At 39.4% G+C, this 20,528-nt stretch overlaps 1 protein-coding gene across 8 annotated transcripts in view; it reads right to left on the bottom strand.

Annotated features, from left to right (window-relative positions):
* NAV2 (neuron navigator 2) overlaps positions 1-20,528 on the bottom strand; it is a 535,652-nt gene that overhangs the window by 128,807 nt on the left and 386,317 nt on the right. For all 8 annotated transcript variants that reach the window (XM_081891071.1, XM_081891073.1, XM_081891066.1 and 5 more), the window contains 3 exons: positions 6,662-7,775; positions 3,582-3,700; positions 933-1,041 (listed from right to left, as the gene is read on the bottom strand). In XM_081891071.1, coding sequence (XP_081747197.1) covers positions 933-1,041; positions 3,582-3,700; positions 6,662-7,775 — 1,342 coding nt within the window. The remainder of the gene's footprint in view (positions 1-932; positions 1,042-3,581; positions 3,701-6,661; positions 7,776-20,528) is intronic.

The following is a 20,528-nucleotide window of genomic DNA, read 5'->3' as shown; positions in this document are numbered from 1 at the left end:
ATACTATAAGAACGGGCACTGAAACATGCAAAATGCCTCCATTCTGACTATCTGCCAGAACAATAAGTATTCTACAGGGTTCTGAGGAAGTCTAATGACTCCATAGTAATTGTCATTAATCACACTGAGCCACTGTATTAATTTAAACTTCAAAAGGAAAACTGATGTGCTGGAAGTTCCTAAGTGCAGGAACTAAATTAATTGAATTTTCCAGGCAAACTTTCAAATGCTGAATTCATTTGAGATCTTATGCTAAGAGGTATCCATGCACTTAACAGTCAAATTAAACTAGCTCTTGAATGTCTTTGCACGTCATATTCCTTCCAAAACCTTTTGTTAAAAACTTAAGTTGGCAATCTAACTGAGTATTGGCTTAACAACAGACATTTTGTTTTATCTCTGAAATGTTACTGGGGAGTCCTAAAAGTTGCTTTTCTCTTAAAAATCATATACATGTACATCACTTAAAAAAACCATAAGGCTTTGTTTGACCAAAGAGCAGGTAGGAATTCAAGCTATGCACCTTATCAAACAGGTCATGTAAAGTTCAGGTGCTTGTTTAAACACAATATTGTAAATCTGGTAAAAATGCATTGAAGTCTCTCGTAAGTAACATTTTAAGTAGTAACCTTTGCACATTTTTATTCAAACATCACCTAAAGTATGTAACAAGCATTTATTCAGGGTTAGGCTTCTATATACAGTCTGGTTTTCTCCACTACCAAAATTTACTCCATCATCTTTAGACAGTTTAGAACCTGGGCTTTTAGTTTTAAAAAAGAATAAAGCACAATGCATGCTTAGTTCAGTCAATGCTTGTCATTACCAGTCTTAAATCGTTTCTTGGGGCAAAAACTGAGTCAAGGACAGGAAAAACAGGCCCCCCACAGTTCTTCTTCTATTTGAACAGAGAAGCAATTCATGCCTCCCACCTGTGAGAAACCTGGGTCCCTCGTAAGCTTGACATGGTCTCCTCCAAGTTTTGTCGAAGATCAGCGATATTCTTGACGGTTCGCAATCGTCGAGCTTCTGGATCTTCCCCTATGAAAAAATATAATTATTAGAGGGGAAAACAACTAGATTTTATTACCAACAGAAATTGCCATCTTTTTATGGCTCCAAACCAAATGTAGTTTCTTTCTTTTACAGTTAATGCACACTGGCATCAGTTTTTTATGGAATGGGTACCTACTGTTGATGTACAATAGCACATTAATGACATTAGGAGGATCCCTTCCACAACGACCAGAATCAAATATACTAAAATATTACTCTTGCTACTGACAAGGTCTTTTTCCTAAGCCATATTATTGATCACTTAATTGTTAAAGCAAATACTCAGTGTATTTCAGAAGAATATAGTACGGCACGATAAAGGCTGTAGTTTGAAAGCGCAGATAACTGGAATACTTCAGTCACTTTTGAACATAAGATGCTTACCTTTTTTAAAAAAATTAAAAAATGCTGCTTATAGGAGCCTGAACAGACTTAGTTGACCAAACAGTTCTTTAGCTTCAAAAATTAGGAATTTTCTCCTCAACACATCCTTGCATCGTATCAGTTATCATACTGGCTGACTGAGAGGGAAACAACTAAACCCTCCCCAGTATGAGGACTGTAACAAAGGATCATATTCCAAAAATCTACTTTTATGAGTGTTGATTTAAAAAATGAGCTACAGAGTAGCTTTTGCAATCCTGTAAGTTTTAGCAATCCAGGTGTTTTTTTTTGGGGGGGGGTGTGTTAAAGACACTACAAGGACTCCTCAGTCTTGCAAAACTGTTATTCTCTTTTATAATACGATTTCTTGTGCAAGAAATTAAAGTAGACATCTTCTTGACATACTTTCCTCACATTTTGAATTTTGTAGGAAAATGTGGAAGTTGCATAATATTTGAGGAATTTTTAACAATGATCTTTTGTACAGCAAATACTTGTCTTGCAAAACAGAAAGGAGAACTCTGTTAATTGATGGAATGAATCACAGATTCAAAGTGAAAAATCATTTTCATGTGTTCATTAACCTAAGTGAAACCTGAGTTTTTAATACATAACTTATTTGATCTGATGAGGGCACCCTAGGAAGAGATGAGAAAGCTTGTCCTAAAGTGGTTTTTATTAACTATACAGATTCAGAAGCTCATTCATTCTTCATCTCCATACTGCTTCTTCCTCACCCTAATTTATTTTGCAAGCAGCCTACAATTTATAACACTATCTGCTGAATGGCACTAACCATCTGTCTTTGTGAAACTGTTGTCCCACTTCTCATGGTGCTTTATCAAAAGTTACAGTGTGCTAAAATAAAACATTTCCAGTTTTGATGATAAAGGACCAATACAAGTTAGCTATTATTTGCTTTTTGTAGATGTGTAACTCAGGTCTGGAAGATTTCCTGAGGCACCACTACATGGGGAACGCCTATCTTTCCTTACTGGTTATGCTGATATGTGTTTCTATATACCTTAGGTAGCCAATCTCTCACTAGAGGCCCAGATGACTACAGTTGCTTGGCTTGCCCATTGTCACTTCAGTTGGTTCAACAGCTATGATCACTCCCAGACAAGAACAGCCTCACCACAGTTGGCCATGCACTTGTAACCCTGTCTAGACTACTGTAATGTGTAGGATGTGGAGCTAGCTACCCTTCTGCCTAGTTCACCAGCATAATCTAGTACAAAGTGGGACACCCAGCTTTGCACAATTGCACTGGTGTTGAAAGATCCTGGCTACAGAGCCAGGTTCAATGCTTTGTTTTTGATATTTAAGAGCCTGAACAATTGCTCAGAAGCCATATTGGCAAGTAAGTGTTATAAATTAATAAATAATAAAAGCAGACTACCTCCTCCAGCATAGACCAAGATGAGCCTCGAAATCTTCTGCTGAAGCTCTGCTAGCAATTTCTCAACTAACATACTATCACTTGGTTGCAGCACAGAAGTGGACTTTCTTGGTGATAGATCCACCCTTTGGAATGCCCTTCAGTTAGTTCAAGCAGCAGAGTAAAGTAACCAGCCTTAATTACCTCTTTAAGTTATGTATGTTTACTCAAGCTTTCCAGGGCTCTACGCACTGCTAAGTTTTATATATGGTATATAGTATTGCTCTGCTTGTATTTCGCTTTCAAAAAGTCTTATTCGAATATTGTTATTCTACTTTCATACTGATACCTTCATGGTTATATTTTATGTAAAACATATAGAGATTTATTTTTACATCAACTAACAAATATATTGAATAAATAAACAGGACTCCCACTGTTTGCCATGGTGGCAAAAAGGAGTAATAAAATAATAAATTTAATGAAGACCGAGAATGTTCTCTACTGGTCATGCAATGTGAATCTCCCAGCCCCTAAATTTTAAGGATTTACCCAGCCCATCCTGGAAAAGTGGTCCCCACATTTGCAGCCAAAGAACAGGACTGGGAAGGTTAGGCAGGGCCTTTTCACCCAGAATCAGAATAGAAATGCACACTAATCTCCTTCCCATCACAGGAGGGAGATAGTGGTAGCTAATGATTTCATTTAGCCCCATCCTTTATTCCTCTGTATTAACAAAGTCAACACATGTAAGTCTTACCAGAAAGATCTTCTAAAATAGGCTGTGTAGTTTTAGTGTAAGGAGCAGAATCCATGCTCGTGCTCATCCCTCCAGTGCTGGGCTCAGCCGTTACATTCCCTTCATTGTCTGTCTGGGATCTTAAGTTCAAAATATGAGAGAGAGAGAGAGAGAGAGAGAGAGAGAGAGAGAGAGAGAGAGAGAGAGAGAAATGTAGTCATTCATATGGCAAAAAGGAATTCCAGCACCAATACAAGTACACTTGCCATCTCGCATTGTGTCCTCTCCCCAGGATATACTAGCAGACTGACTTTACATAATTCATTAGTCCCATGTTGAGCTATGTCCTAGAAATGGAAACAAGCACTCAACTGTAAAAAATATATGAAATATTCACTGTCAAATACAGGCTTTGCAGGCCCACAGACTGGCTATACAAATACCTTCACATTTTTAAATTAAGCGTTCAGCCTGGTCAACAACCTTTATTGCTGTTTTATGAATCAGCCATCACTGATGACAACAGAGACTACTTTAGGCAATGTGATGCAGGCTGTTTGTGTCAGTTTCTTTTTTTATTTAAAGTATTTGTTCCATTTGTATACCACCTTTCCTCCAAGAGGCATAGTGTTTTAGATCTATCATATTAAAGCAGCATATAACTTCCTAGTGCTTTTTAAAAAATCTCTGTTAATTTTTATTCTAGAATTTAGGGGCTGGTTTACTTGTGATGGTGACCACATGACAGCTGCTATAATATGGTTCACTCTTTGTGTGAAGTGGCTCAGCATGTGGTTTGGATGATTTTCTTAACGCCTGTGCAAGGTTGGTATAGAAGAAGAAATCAACTCCTCGGCTGGGTTGGGTATGAGCCACAATGTGTGAATAGTTTACTCTTGACTAACAGTCAGCGCATGTCAATCTATGCTGACTTTCATGTTGGAACTATACAGAAGGTGCCTTTCTTTACATATCCCACTGCCATGTGAGAGATGCCAAAACAGATAGGAATCCTTTTGATGCAAAGTTAAGCAGATGGCTTATTTCCATGGGCTCATTAACTACAGAATGACATATGCTGGGAAGGAGTATTCTTATTATGAGCATTCCTATTTATTCTTATTTTTAGAAGGATTTAATAGATCTTATGTTCTCAAATGAACGCAAAGTATCAGAAAATCCAGTCTAGATATTGCTTCATTCATGACCCTCTAAGTACATTACACACTTTGTCAGAGTCCCAATACTGCAAGAAGAAATTTAAAGTCATCAGCAACGTCCAGACATCAAAAGAAACTACGTTTTCTCATGACAGCAACCAGCTAATTTCCCTTAAGCTTGTGCACTCCCTAGTCTGCTCTCCTCCTCCAGTGAAGCCACAAGGAGGAGTTGGGAAGCTTTCACTTCTGATTGCAGCTAACCACGGTTTAGCTTATGTCCAAACACAAAACTGTAGTTAATCTTAACTATAGGTTATTGAAGCAAGCTAGCTTGATAAAACACAGTTTGAAATTGGCTTGTTTTAAACAAATCACAGTTTGGTGGGTTCAGACAACCTGATAAGATGCAGTGAAAGCTTCCGAGAGCCTCATCACAGTTGCATTGGAAAAACCTGCTGGATCAGGCCAATGACCATCTAGTCCAGCACACTGTGACAACAGTGTCCAACCAGATGCCTGTGGGAAACCCACAAGCATGACCCAAACCCAAGAGCACAACCCTCTCCTATGGTTTCCCTCAACTGCAGCATTGCTGCCTCCAACTGTGGAGAGGGACAGGGGAGTGTACAAGCCTGGGGGAAACTACATGTGCAGTTTATCATGATATTGGAATGTAGCCATTAACTAATTAGTCTGTTAACCTTGAATTTAATGTTTATGTATTTTAAAAAGCATTTCAGCCAGAGTCAGTTGATTAACTTTATGAATTGCTACAGCAATACATAAAACATACATAAAACATACATATAAACCTATTAAAAATATAATAAGAGAAAATGCCCAGGGGAAAAATTCTTTGTCTGGTACCAAAACAATGCCAAGTTGACACCAGGCTGTCCTGGGGAGAGCATTCCATAGATGAGGAGCTCCTACAGGAAAGGCCTGCTCTTTCATTGTCACTCTCCAAACCTCCCCTGAAGGTGGCACACAGAGAAAGGTCTCACATGATGACCTCAGGTTCTGGACAGATTTTTATGGGGAAATGCAGTCCTTTAGGCATAGGAGTCCTGATTTTGTATATGACATTAAAGGTGAAAACCTGCACTTTGAATTTGGCCCCGAAACAAATTAGCAGCCTGGGTTAGAACCAGCTTTATATGGTAATGCCTTTTTCTAGCAGTTAACAACTGAGCTGCCATAGTTTTGCACTAATTGTAGTTTCCAAACCATCTTCAAAGACAGCCCCATGTACAATACACTGCACTAGCCTAACTTGGAGGTTACCAGAACATAGGCAACCAAAGCCAGCTGGGCTTCCAGCCAAAGCTAGTAGAAGGCGCTTCATACCACTGAGACCCCTTTTGCCTCCAATGACAATGCCAGATCCAAGAGTATCAAGTTACACAGCTGCTCCTTCAAAGGGAGTGTCATTCCATCCAGAACTGGATGTAATCTACTCATTTAGGCTGAGAAACCTACCACTAACAGCATCTCTGTCTTATCTAGATTCAGCAATCTGCTTTAAACATTTCTGCCAATTTCCAAACATCTCTATAATCACTATATAGTTGTGGCAAGGGATTTTTCATTTTGCACCTTGAGCAGCCCCATGTTATTTATTAAGGTTTGGCACAAAATGTAACCAAACCATAATCTTACCATTATTAGTAGTATTATTTGTAGCCTAGAAACATACAGTTGTATTTCTTCTTTTGTGTCACTTTCGCAGTTAACTTGAGACACAAATAAAAAGAAGCTCTGTCCTATGCACACCACAAGTCTGCTGCTTATTAGGATCTGGAACGCTCGTTTGGGGTGGAAACCAAACTCAAGTTGTTATTGTAGGTTTTTCCCTACTTCTAGAGAAAGCATACCACAGAAGAAGCAGACTACGCTAAGCGAGTCAGACTTGACACACCCTGCTTAAAAAGTTACTCCTACCTGTACATGAATGGTGCTACTGTGGCAGTATTCGGGTGGCTGTATTGCTGTTGTGGATGAGGTAGCTGAACACTCACAGTATTGCTTCCTGTGGTCTGTGTGGTACTGCCTGTGGGCCCATTGACAGCCTGGGTACTGCTACTAGTACTCAGAGCAGGCACCCCTCCAATGCCTCTCCCTTCAGAGGAGGCCAAACTTGACGTGGAACTGGAATTCCTGCCGTCCAGCTGGGGCTTCTGATGAGAGAGGCCTGAGGCAGGCTTCCCACTGCGGCTTCTCTCGCCATCCTTTGCCGAACAGCTTGGGGCACTTGAGGATTTCCCTGTGGCGGTTTTCAACCCTGGTTTTGGTATTCCACTGTGCGAAGGGGCAGGTGCCTCCTTCTTGGCACTGTTTAGCTTTCCTCCTTTAGGGATAAAGCTTGCGATCTTGGAGGATTTTTTTGGCATCTCGGTTGTAGCTGGTGGGATCTGTTCTTCTTTCGGCTCCTCTTTCACGTCTGCTTTCTCAGTTACGGATATTCTCTTGGCAACGTCTTTGCCCTTTTCCTTTTCTTTATCCTTCTGCTTCTCTTTTTCTTTCTCATTGCCCTTTGGGGAACTCTTCTTATTGGTCAGTGCCCGACTGAACGTTCTTTGTGCAATTCCCTTGAGTGCAATTTTGGGACTGTTTGATGGGGGGTTGTTTGCGTTCCGATTCGCAGCTTCAATCTCTTCACTTTCCTCAAAGCTAGGGAGGGCCTCTAACCTTTCACAACTAGTGTCCCGAGACCCCGGACATTCAAGGGATGACCCTCCTGCTTTGGAGCCTCCTTTTGTATTAAAAAGCTTCAGCTTTTCCAGCATGGATTTCTGACCGTTGGGAGTTGGTTTGACCATCTCTGGAGAGGATTTTGGAGGTTCCTGGACTTGCTGTTTTACTGATAATATGGAAGACGTAGCTGTGTGCTTGGCACTGAGTGACTTGCTGCGCCAGGGTTTAACGGCAGAGTTGGGCTGGGGGATGGCTGAGGAGTTATTGCAACCGGCAATGTTGTTGCTACTGCTGCTTTGGGTTGAAGGTGGTGCATTTTCATTCATTCCTGTGGGCTGAGAGGCTAAATTGTCTGCTGGCTCTGGAGACAGAGAACAAAAAGAAAAGAAAATCATGATTCCTTGGTTTTTGGAAAGTCTTCAGGTGAACACAACTTGCTTTCACAAAATGCTGACATCTAACAGCAGCTACAAACTACTAAGGTAACATTTTATATGACCTGAACACAACACTATCTATGTCATTCAAAACAAAATCTGTTTTATTTTTGTTCTGGTGGGGGGGCAGTAAAATAATAGGACAATCAAATCATCAACAATTAAAATTGTTAAGTTTTTTAAAAAGCCTTCTAGCAGGGACCTTCTGTTTCTTATTGCTATGAATTACCTTGTCTACTTTTAGTTGCTTACCAAATAATAGAGAATAATGTATTTTAGATGTTACCTAACAGCAACTACATTCAAATAAATGCACATGGTCAGTGTGTGTCAGAGTATCCTGCTCAGACACTAACAGCGTACTATTAGAAAATTAAAAAATATAACAACTTTATAACCCAAACTGTCTGCTTTATACTGAGCAGAATTAGCTCTGCTGAAGTTTGCTACTTGGCAAAAATCCAACTGTAACATGGATCAAACAGCACAACACACAAATGTACACTCTATCAGAAGATCCTTCTGATAACTGCAAGCTCAGTTTCTAGTCCAGTAAAACACTGAATCAAACCCAAATCCACAAAACCAAAACTTATCATATCTTTATTCATGCAGCAACAATAAACGATACATCTTTATCTCATAATTGAAACCAGCTGGAGTAAAAAGAGCTAGCTGAAAATGCTTCCTTGGCAAGTCCAAATCTCTTATTGATTCTGTCTGTTTGAAAGCGTCTCATTCAATGAATACGAGAGCATAAGAACCACACTTGCTTACCCACCTCTTGAGAGCCACTTCTTTTCTAAAGTTACTCTTTGCAAACTCTCTCTTCTGGAGACATTACATCCCAATTACTGCAAATATGTCTTCTGTTATGCTGCTCATGTTTCCAATTAACTTTTGTCATCTCTGACTGTTAGTCTGCCCAGGAGCTTGCTGGGGATTAACGGCTTTTACCTGCCGTCCCAGATCCTCTAGCAATAAACGGCATTTAGAGCTTCTCAAGCTGCTTTTTTTATAAAAAGAAAAAAAGAAAAAATTTGAACTTAAAAATAAACAACGGCTGAGAGCGAATGTTTGCAGCAGTTTGTGGGGGGAAAACTGTGAATGCTGTTCTGTGAATCACTAACTGCTGCAGCCACACAGAGGCTGTTTTGCTTCACTTTTGGCTGCTCACTGAAGATAAAGCTCTGTTAACCTCCCTCGCATGATCCATACCAGACCACCTCACATTTCCAAGCACACCCATCTTCCTTACGTAGCAGGGATGTGAATTTCCAGGAGAACCCTCTTGTAATAAGCCCACGGTCATTTCACACTGTTACGTCCTAACTAGAAGAGCAGATGTGTAGGCTTGTTTTATAGAAAGAAGGCATTGCTAGGATGTGGGAAGATTTCCAGTGTGTTGGATTATTAACCACAACCCGTTAAAACTGGACGGTCTCTGCTGCAGTTTCCTCCCCAGAAAGCGTTATGCCAGGAGCCACAGAAAGGCATGATGCAGGAGAAATTTTATTAACAGACCCAGATGCAGGGAGAAGAGCCTTTCGTGGATTAATTAGCACACACATTTAATTGGTGCATCGTCAACCCATATGGGCTCTTTCACAAGTTATGCTAAATGCACCTAAAAAGGCAGAGCTCAAGGGTACTATTGACTGTAAACCAACGTAGTATGTGCAGAGACCTCCGATTTGTCTTAATGACGAAGTGTCAATTAAGCCTTTAAGCCACTAGGGATTTATTGATATGTTTCAGTAAAAGATGCATTCTTACTATGTTTTTCATGTGTTTCTGCAATGCAGGACTGAGTATAAGCACTAGTCTAGTTGCCTCTGATAAGGAAGAATCAAATCTTGGTAGGGTTATATGCTTTTCGGTCCTCTCAACATCTAGCAATGAATGAGCAGCAGGCTAGTAAAAGTTCCTGTTCACTTGTAAATTTGTAAAATTTATTTGCAAAAGCTGCTGTGGTGTTTAAAGGAGAGGTTTTTGGAAACTTTTTTGTAATTTATTAAGTAGCCCTGAAATGTGCAAAGCTATTCTTCATCCATCCCACCCACAACTTGTTGTCTCCTGTACCATTCCTTGATCCTCATTTTCTCTCTCACTACTTACTCTCAATTCTTATCCTCTTCTCCCATCTCCCACTCTTATTTTATCTCTCTATTCTTCCTTTTCCTCACAACTATAAACTGCAGCCATCACACATTGCCTTCTCAATTAAAAATAAACAATGCCCTCATCCTTAATCCTGTTTTATCTGTATCTGTATGATGAGGATTGTATCACCTCATCATATAACCTTCTAATGGGGATTGCTTTTATGTATACATTATGTTTTATTCTCTGAAGAAACTTCTAGTGGTCAGAGAGCTGAATATGGGAAATTTAAGCCACAACTTTGTTATGGATAGACTGTGTAACTTTAGAAGTAACTCAGTCTTGCTCATCATCAGCTCCCAATATGGAGTTTCTGGAAGAAGATGCACTTGCCTGAGGACTTGCTTGCCTGAGGACCACATGCCTGCCTCCACCTCTTGATCAGTTTTTACTTACAAAAATTTGCTGCTCAGTGTGGTAAATTGTTTTGGCCCTATCTCAACAATACATCATAAAAAACTTCACTTCCTAAAGAAATTTTCATTTCAATTAGCTCTGACTTTGTCCTGCTGAACACTCAACTGATTTTATGATGAGTTAAAATCCCATTTGTCTTATTTTGTGAAGCTGTATTCTTTTTGCAAGAACCATGGCTGACTTTTATCGACAGCAAATGAAATGTCTTCAAATTCAAAATACAGCTAGGCTGAATAACCACTCACTATGCCTCTTTCATAGACAAGTGCTGTGCCTAGAGTTTATTTAATTCCAAGTGTTTCTGTTACACAGATGATGGTGGTCTTGTTTGAATGCCAATATACACTGCAGTACAGCTAGGTTGGATTTCAACTGCTCCTGTAATGTCTTGACTGCAAACGCTAGCCTAACCATTTGCAATGAGAAGATGCATATGGTTTTAATTGTTCTGTGAAATGCTAGATAGCGTGCACTATAATAAATGCCACAAAAAATACATGCAATTTCCCATCATTTGTCAAACACAAGCTGCTCTCTCACTATCTGTGTAACTTTGCTAGAAGTAACCAAAAATGCCTCTAAATATTACCAAACATAGTTCTAGGCAGACTCACAGTGAGTACCCAAAAAGAAACATAAATATAAGAGATTTTCACAAAGCAAATATAGCTAAATGGTGTCTGGAATTTATCAACACAAGAAAGCACAAACGAAAGAAAATACAGCAGAAAATAAAATTAGATCAGTTTAACAATTCTTTAATGCATAAGACTATCTGGTCTATTCGCCAAACACCACTCAGAGCATGCTGGGTTGTGCACATAAAGTAACCTGGGCCAATTTCATTCACACACAGCAGATTGTGTGAAGCCAGACACCATATGAAACAGTTCAGGTCTTAGTTAAAACACATAAAGGGAATCTTCAGCAACAACTTTACATTTTAGTCTACAAAAATAAATATACCCAGAGATGGAAATACAGTAGTCATGTTACTAATTCAGAGGAAAAAAGCATCTGGGTGAGCCAGGGGGAAATAGAAGCATGACTGATTCATGCTTCTGATTAGCTACATCTGCAGTAACGTTTAATAACATAGGTGCCATCTTGCACTGAAGATTGTGGGTGTCTGCAACATAACGCAGATGTGTGATGTCACACACACATCCTGCATGTAGTACGTGTGATGTCACACGCACCGACCAACCAGCAGTGGCGGCTCCTCTTCTTCCTCCTCCCTCACGGATCAGGAGGAGGAGGAAGAAGAAGAGGAGGAGGAGTAGCTGGCAGAGCCAGACACAGCAGCCCCTCCTCTCTCACGTTGAAGAGATGGGGACAGCAGGGAAGGGCATCAACTTTGCCCATTGATTTTTCGGGGGCAGCCCCCACATATATAGTATTGTGGGCGCAAAAGCACCCACACCCCCTGGACTTGGCTCCAGAGTTTAATATGGAGATCCTAGATGAACCATAATGAGATACATGTACACCACCTTCCCTCAGGATCTCCCTGTAGCCACTACATCAAAGTCATACTTCGAATGCCACTGCAGAAGGGAATATTCAGTCAGCTGGATCAATCATGAGGTTCCAACTTACTGAAGGACATTTGGATAGGTAGATGGAAGGATAGCTACCCAACATTTCTACCCTGGCTTTTGTCCCATTGCTCAAGGCGGTTGGTTGGCTTACAATAAGAAGCAAAAACAATGCACAATAATTAAACAAAAATACAGCAAAAATGACAATCGGAATCACAGATTTAAATGACAAAACAGACTTTTAAAAGGCAGTAAATGATGGACACATTTATTCAAGGATCTATGACCTAATTTATTTTGATAGTTCAGTTCTGAAAATGAAACCCAAAGTGTGTCAGTCAAAAATATCTATAAAGAAGCACATTTCCTTCTTGGATCTAAAGCAGAACTACACCAAACTAACTATCCCTTTATAGTCGACATTCCATCAGGGAACAATGTGAAACAAGGCTGTTCCATCAGCTCTGCTGAGAGACCAGCTTAATTTGGCTCCTTTTGTCCCTCAACCGTTTCCATTCCAGCTGAGAATCAAGAACTAATATATTAAGAATTGGTCCTTGGGTCTACTTGTTTCCCTCTTTCCTCCTCATCCCCCCCCTTTTTTGTTTTTGCTTATGTGCGATTTCTTTTCCACTGCAAGCCTGTAAAAAAAAAGAGAGACTCCCTTGTTTTTATTCATTCATTTTATTCACTTTGGAAATTCTTTTGGCTGAAAAGCAGGGTAAAAACACTTTAAATTGACAAATAAATAAGCAAGCTTTAACTGTTTGCTAAATTATTTCATTAATGTTTCGTTGTTCCACCAGGCTGTTTCCACCATTGAAAAGCATCTTGTTTCTTAACATAATTCTGGCCCTCTATATATTATCACAGGCAGAAACTCATATTGTGTACCAGTAAATATGTTCACCCCATGGTGGTTCCAAGAAGAACCACCATGGCTGGGGAGATCTGCCAAATTGAAAAAATGTGAACTGCCACTGTACAGAATATATTTCCCAGGCCCTCTTAAAACCTGTGCTCTCTTACTGTAGTTCGCTTGCTTAAGACCTTGAGTAGAAACAGAGTTTTTAGTCCTACGATACTGTATTGTCTATACCCTTAAGAGACAGTGTAGTGCTGAAGATGCGACTTGAACCATGGAGAGCGGATGTCAACTCCCTGCTCTGCAGGGACCTTGGGCCACTCAGTGCCTCACAGTGATAGCTGAACCTTCCTCACAATAATGTTGACAAAATAAAATGAGGGGAGGATGCAGCCCTGAGCTTCCAAGAGGATGGGCAGGGTGGGGGAATCTAAATGCAATAAATAAAATGGAACTGTGATTACACAGAGAAGAAAGGGGCTTCTGGCTTTGAAAGGTGAGGAGGGAACCCCACAATGCTACAATACAGGCATATTTATTTCCTTGTCTGGCCTTAAGTGACTACAATTTCTTATTGTCTTTGTTTAAACACTGTATAAGTACTTGAAATGCTAGAGGCACTCCTTTCATCCCATTATGCAACAATAGAAGATGTGAGGTGCTTTTAAAAACTGAGCAAGACTTGCCCCTCCATGTAGTCTTTCAGGATTGAAGTCATTTGTAATAACAAACACTGACAGGTTTGAGGCTGATTCTCCTTGGACCCTGACTGAATGTTTTAATGAAACTCCACAGAGAGAGGTCTGGCATACAATCTATGAGGCACTAGAAAGACTTGAAACAATCATGGGAACCTGTCAGTCATGGGCATCAAGTTAGACAACATTTTTGTCACTGAAGAATAACCAGGAAATGAAAGCATGCTACAATAATCCAGACGCAAAAAGAAAAAAAGAGTAATCAAAATGTTTGCTTCAAATGGCATTGAAATATTAAAAACAGCAGGGGTTTAACAAAGCTTTTATTCCTAGATACAACCAACCCAGCAAATACCCACACTTTCCTTTTCTTACACCTGCATTCTTTGCTGTGTTCAACCACACACATCCTTATTACATCCCTCCATCCACATTCATCTGTGTTGGCCTCTATTTTTAATATTCTTCAGCTAGCTTCTTCTTCCTGCTGTTTCCTTCTACACACATCCCTCTCTGCCCTCATGGATGCAAACATACCTTCTTTCATAGCTCAATACCAAAGTATCTCACACTGTAGGACATAAGGTTCTCAGTGCCATTGCTGCTTCATAGAGTCATAGAGAGTCAGCAGCTTCATAGTTCCTTGGGTCACCTGACCACTACTGATCTGGAAGTGATAGTATGACTGACTTGCCTTCTGCTACCCTTTCCTGGAGAACACTGACCAGATCCCTATTCCACACCAGTTGGTCACTTCAGGATTGGATTGCTAGAGATTAAATACTCCAGGGAACAATAAAGTGGTGGTCATTTCCTGCCCCTCTGTAAAGATGCAGCCATAAAGAACTCTTCAAGGCTTTCTACATGGATTCCACCATGCTTTTCACTAATTTGGATAGCTTTAAACAAGGATTAGACAAATTTGTGGAGGCTGCAAATGCCTACAAGCCATAATGGCTATATGCTACCTTGACTGTTTGAAGTAGTATGTCAGAAGCAGCTTCTGAATACTAGCTGTCAGGGATCACAAATGGTGAGAGGGCTGTTGCACTCAGGTCGTGCTTGTGAGGTTTCCACAGGCATCTCGTTGGCCACTGTCAGAACAGAATAATGGATGGACTAGATGGGCTCCTGATCCAGCAGAATTCTCCTTATGTTCTTAGACCTTTAAAAAAGCCCATAGGTGGGGTCCCATTATGAAGGTTTAGTTTTAAATCTGTTTTGTGGCCTTTTAAAAAGGGTGGGAGTTAAGAAACCTGCATCAACTATATTCCTTGGCTCTTGTCAGTTTGTAGAAGTGTATTTAAATATAGTTTTATTATACTCTAATATTTCAACAAGTTTATACCAAGTATGGCAAAGCTTTCACTATTTCAGCTGCTATTGGAACTTTAGCCTCTTTATGTTTAAGTAAAAGAACTGGGTATGTTTCAAAATGCCAAAAAAGGGCCAAATTTAGCCTGTTAAAAGAGACATAAGATTAAACAGCATGATTTACGGCCTGCTTGTATCTTGTCCTCTAACTGCATTGGGCCTTGGATTTACTGTGCCCCATGGCACATCTCCAATATAAACAAGCTGTCAAGACTGACTCAGACAAGCCAGTTGTATTCTTAAGATAATGTTAATAAGTCACATCACATAATAATAGTATAACGGCTGTAAGAAAACTGAAGTATCAATAGAAACAATTGAACAAAAAAGGGCAAGATTCACATTCCTGTCTCAACTGCTTAATTCTAGTGACTATAATGGAGGAAGGAGAACATTAGCCAGCTGCTCCTATCTAATAAATATTTTACAGAATTGTAGAGTTGGAAGGGACCCAAAGGGTCATCTAGTCCAACCCCCTGCAATGCAGGAATCTCAGCTAAAGCATCGAACATCAATTTTACCACAGTTTTTCAAAGACTGCCCACCCTCCCAGCTAAACACCATCTTAAACACTAGGTGTCCTTACTGAGACTAGCTATTGAAGGGCAGCATCCAAAAGACTAGTCAAAGGCAGCCATCTTCAAATATCTAAAGGTCTGTGACATGGAAGATGGAACAAGCTTGTGTTCTCCTGCTTTGGAGGCTAGGACGCGAACCAGTGGCCTCAAGCTACAAGAAAGAAGATTCCGACTAAACATCAGGAAGAACTTTCTGATGGTAAGAGCTGTTCAACAGTGGAGCAGGCTCCGTCCAAAGGTGGTGGATTCTCCTTCCTCGGAGGTTTTTAAGTGGAGGTTGGATGGTCATCTGTCATGTATTATCTAGCTGAGATTCCCGCACAATGGGGGTTGGGCTAGATGACCCTTGGGAACCCTTCCAACTCTACAATTGTATGATTCTATAAGAGGGCTTGTTGTAGTTTCCCAAACAGAATTTATCTTACTGCAATTGTTTTGCAGCCTGTGTTTAATGCTCAGGTGGGCTGAATGGTACAGAAACTGGGAATGTAATGATTACAAAAAAGAATCCCAATGTGTGCTTCATAATGAGGAGAGGAACTAAACACACTAGTTTATAAATATGTTGTCTTTGCCATTTTTCTATAAATTGCAACGACCTATTCACTATGCTGTATTTGCTATACTGTTCACTTTTTTAGAGCAGGAGCTTCTGCAGTGATTGGGCTGCAGTGATATCGACTTCTAAGTATGCTAATGTAATGCTTCCTTTGCACCCAACTGGGATATAGCACTTTAGACAGTTACATGGCACATGGACACATAAAAGCAAGTCTGCAGCTCTGATATGCACACTGGGGCTGCTGCACAGTTTTACTAGACAGAAACCCAGCACTGGACTCAATGGTGCACCATAGTTTCAAACTCCATGTTTTTGACTGAAAATGCAGGAGAGGTTTTCAGCTTCAGTTTAGCTGTCATTATTTTTCAGCTTGAGCTTTTAGTGCTTTGTGATACTAAACATGCATTTCTGTGGCTACAAACCCTTATAAATAAAATGCAAAAATATTAATGCTAAAAGCAAGCATTTAGGAAGCAGAATCCCATTAAAAACAGAAAGCATGATGAAATTTTTATAATAAGATGAAAAACTTACCACAGCACTTTAAGAAGTAAACACCGAGAAATCTCAAAGTAAATCGCCCGTTTTCCAAGTGTATGAAATAGTAAAGCATTCATCCTTTTATCATGAAGGAAGCTAAACATATTTAACTTACTGCTTTGGAGTGTTTGAGCCAAACTATTTCACTCTATAATTGCTGCAGCTAGTTTCCCTCTGCATGCGCTAATGAAGCATTCACCAACAACTAAAACGATCTCTACCTAAAAACCTCTACTTAGTTTTGACAGCTGAGCAAACTGCTGTTAATCCCATTCAGTTTCTGAAAATTTATCATCATTCCCCTCTCACCCCTCCTCCCTTGTCCAGCTAACACACTTGGATTCAATGCTACAGGGAATTTGGCACAGTCCAAAATCAATTTCACTGATGATATGGCAGTTGTCCAGAAAGGGTCACTGGCTTTTCAAGATCAATTAAAGTATCTCAGAGTTCTCATTGGCATATGACAATAATGTGTACAGTTCACAAGAGAGACCAGTACAGATATCTGTTTCCAAAGTTATACTTTCCTTTCATATATCAGATGCAAATATATTTATAGTGGTAAAGAACACCAAAAAACCTTTCTGGATATAATGAAGCTGATTAATAGTACTTTCTCCAATGAATATATAGATTAGCTAATAAATATTGATGAAACAAATAAAAGCAAAGTTTTTATTCACAAATTTAATGAGGAAAAAAGAAGAAAATAATTAAAATTAAGGAAGAGACAGATGAGAAGCCCCTCTATAGAATAATAATATACAAAAAGTACTAATAATAACACTGTATCTCCAATGTGAACTGATGGTGGTCTGCTGTTATCATTAAAGAAACTTAAAATAAATACATCCAGAAGATTGTCAAATTTATTATTATTAATAATAATAATATTAATAATGAGAATAATTTTTATTATTTATACTCCGCCCATCTGGCTGGGTCTCCCCAATCTCTCTGGGCAGCTTCCAACAAAATATTAAAAATACAATAAATCATCAAACATTAAAAACTTCCCTAAACAGGGCTGCCTTCAGATGTCTTCTAAAAGTCAGATAGTTGTTTATTTCCTTGACATCTGATGGGAGGGTGTTCCACAGAGATACCAGGAAACCCAGGTATTCTATCTGATATTCAAATGTACTTTTAATAGAACCTCACAGAAACAATTACTTCTTTTTTACTGACACTTAATGAATACTCATAAGAGAGAGAACATTTTTAGTACGTAACAGAGTAATGGTCACCTCTGTTTTTATTAAATATACCACACATCCTATATTAACATTTAATTCTCACTGAAATGAAAATGATTTTTGGTTTCATCTGCATTTCTGCTGCCACCTGCAGGATTATTTTCAAGTCAGTATTTTATAACAAAGTGAAGCATTTCAAAGAAAATAGTGTTCTTTTGTTACAGAGCACTGCACAGGCTTGCTAAGACAGATTTACAGAGCATAGCTTTGTGGTCAAGTAAAGGTTGGGGCACAACCAAGACAACCAAGCAATGCAGTTAAGCAAGCGCACTGACCAGTCAGAACAAGCTCATAGCACTGAAGTTTGCTAGTCCATATGAACAAGACATATGAGCACTGCTGTTTTTCTTAGCTGTTTCTTACAATTCAAACTATAAAAAACATCCATTTTTAATGGGAATATACCTCTGGATACTGAACATGGATTGGAACAACTGTACTGTTATTTAAATGACAATATATAATGAGAAATATCTATAGAGATATGAAATGCAAAGTGACTCAGAAATATATGTACCTCAAGGGACAAAGCGCAGACTGATGAATGAAAAGGCTTGCATGTAGTACATGTTTGTTTAGACTGCACAGAAATGTCTCAAGTAATTAAGAAGAATCCAACAATGACCTTGTCCAGAGGGCATATGTTTCTTATGCTGTGGTTTATTCACAGTCTGTCTTGTAAAAGAGAAAAACCAGACAGGGGGTACATTTGGATAAGCAATGGGTAAGTGACAGTGACAATTCAGATGTGGATTACAAGGTTTTAATTACACAGAAGCGAGTGGGTGACATCAGAAATCACAACCTTGAATGCTTCATCACTTTCTTTGTAACCCTAAGTTATAATTACAGCTCTGCTCAGCTGCTTGACCGTTAAAAAAACAAAAAAAACCAACCCTTCACCAGGCCAAGTAGTGCAACAATTCACATAAAAATGCAATGTCTAAACTGTGGATTGCTAATTAAAATGCTATTGAGCACAGTGAAAATGAACGAAAAAAATTAAACTAAGGAAGGTTATGGCATAATTATGCTGTGTAAGGAATTTTCACTTTCAATTTCTATTTCTATTCATAGAGGTCTGTGCTTTAACACAAGGAATTATGAAATAACATGTGGAGCACACAGGACACCAGTAGAGCTTTTTTTCTAGGTGGATTTCAATTTCTGATAAATGTTAGCAATGCGGTGTTATCGAGGCCACTGGTATTACCATGTTTAAATAGATGTCTGTATCGTAAAGGGGCTTGAGATACAGTATAGTCTTTTCAATTTACTTGCACAATTTTAGGTCATTTGTACCTTTAAAAAAATGCTTGGGCTGATGGAGCATTCAGCCTATGCTTGCCATTCTCCTTCGGAGGGCTGTGCCCCAATAGCCTTGGTGGATCAACTTTCATTGATTACATGCACCTTATATATATTCAGAGTGTAGTGGAGTTCTTACTTTGTGCTATATTTCTTCTCCAATTTCCTAGTATTTATAACTTTTATTTTATCATTACTAAATTACTTCTTATGAAATACAGTAATTTTCCCACTGTGTGTGGGGTGTCAGGATCGTCCTACTGGCGAGTAGGACCCTGGAAGAGACACATGACCGACTGGCATGTTCTCTCCCTCCTGGTCAGTCGTTCGGGAGCTTCAAAAGCTTTCTCCAGCCTGAACATCACAGCGACTGATACCAAAAGGCATCAGCACACTTACGGAACCTGCAGAGTATTAGCGGTTTGCATAACAAACTCAGCAGCACAGCATTTTGGCTAATCTACTTTTATTTACATATAATACACTCGGAGCATTCTGACTTAGCTTCTTCCTCTTTCTCATCAGACAGCAAAGAGAAAGAACAAAGGACAATAGTCCCACAGCACAGAAGCACAGTGAACACAAACATCCTGTCTCCGTCACTTCCCACTATGTGGAATGAAAACATACACCGTCATGTGACATAAAACAATCCCATGACTGCAAGCACAGAGCAAGAATCCTAACATGGGGGGTGGGGAATGGAAAGACTTGGAGGAAGTTGGCTACTTCCCACAGCTATATTTGTGATTGTTACACTTTTATCAGCATCTTGAAAATGTTGTGCAGTAGTTTGTAAGGGCTCATATGAATTGACCACTTCTAGAAAACAAGAAGAAGGCTTGTCTGTGTAAAGGAAGTATTACTAAATATGGCATGTGGCTTTGCCAGAGAACCTAATTTGGAGCTGTAGGATGGCTAGAGGTGAAGAGGTGAACCATATTTTCTGAAATATGGTTTCCGTTTACTGTGTATGTTCACTTCAGTGGCTAAAGAATGGTAAAAGGTAACAAAATTGGACAGAATCTAATCATGCGCTTCCCAGTATTTTTGAATGCACAAATATTGATAGACTTCATCAAGTACGACTAACAAGCTTTTGCTGATCCTATGTGAATGTGCAGCTTCATTCTGTGAAGTTGCTTGAAAATACAGGCTCTGGTAAACATTTTGAAAATATAATGATGTACAGAGAGAAAACACACTATATGGTAAAAGTTACTTATGATATGCAAGTACACAAAAACTGCAGCTGTGTCTTAAATAAAACCAACCATGTTACATACACAGTATTGGCATACCAAAAGGATGGGTAACCTGTGGCCCTCCAAGTGTTGTTCAACTCCAACTTCCATCAGCCCTAGCTATCATG

Source organism: Podarcis melisellensis (assembly GCF_964234715.1).
Source record: "Podarcis melisellensis genome assembly, chromosome: 1".
Lineage (NCBI taxonomy): Eukaryota > Metazoa > Chordata > Lepidosauria > Squamata > Lacertidae > Podarcis > Podarcis melisellensis.
Note: the sequence above shows the minus strand (reverse complement) of the source record. Positions and strands in the feature narration are given on the sequence as shown.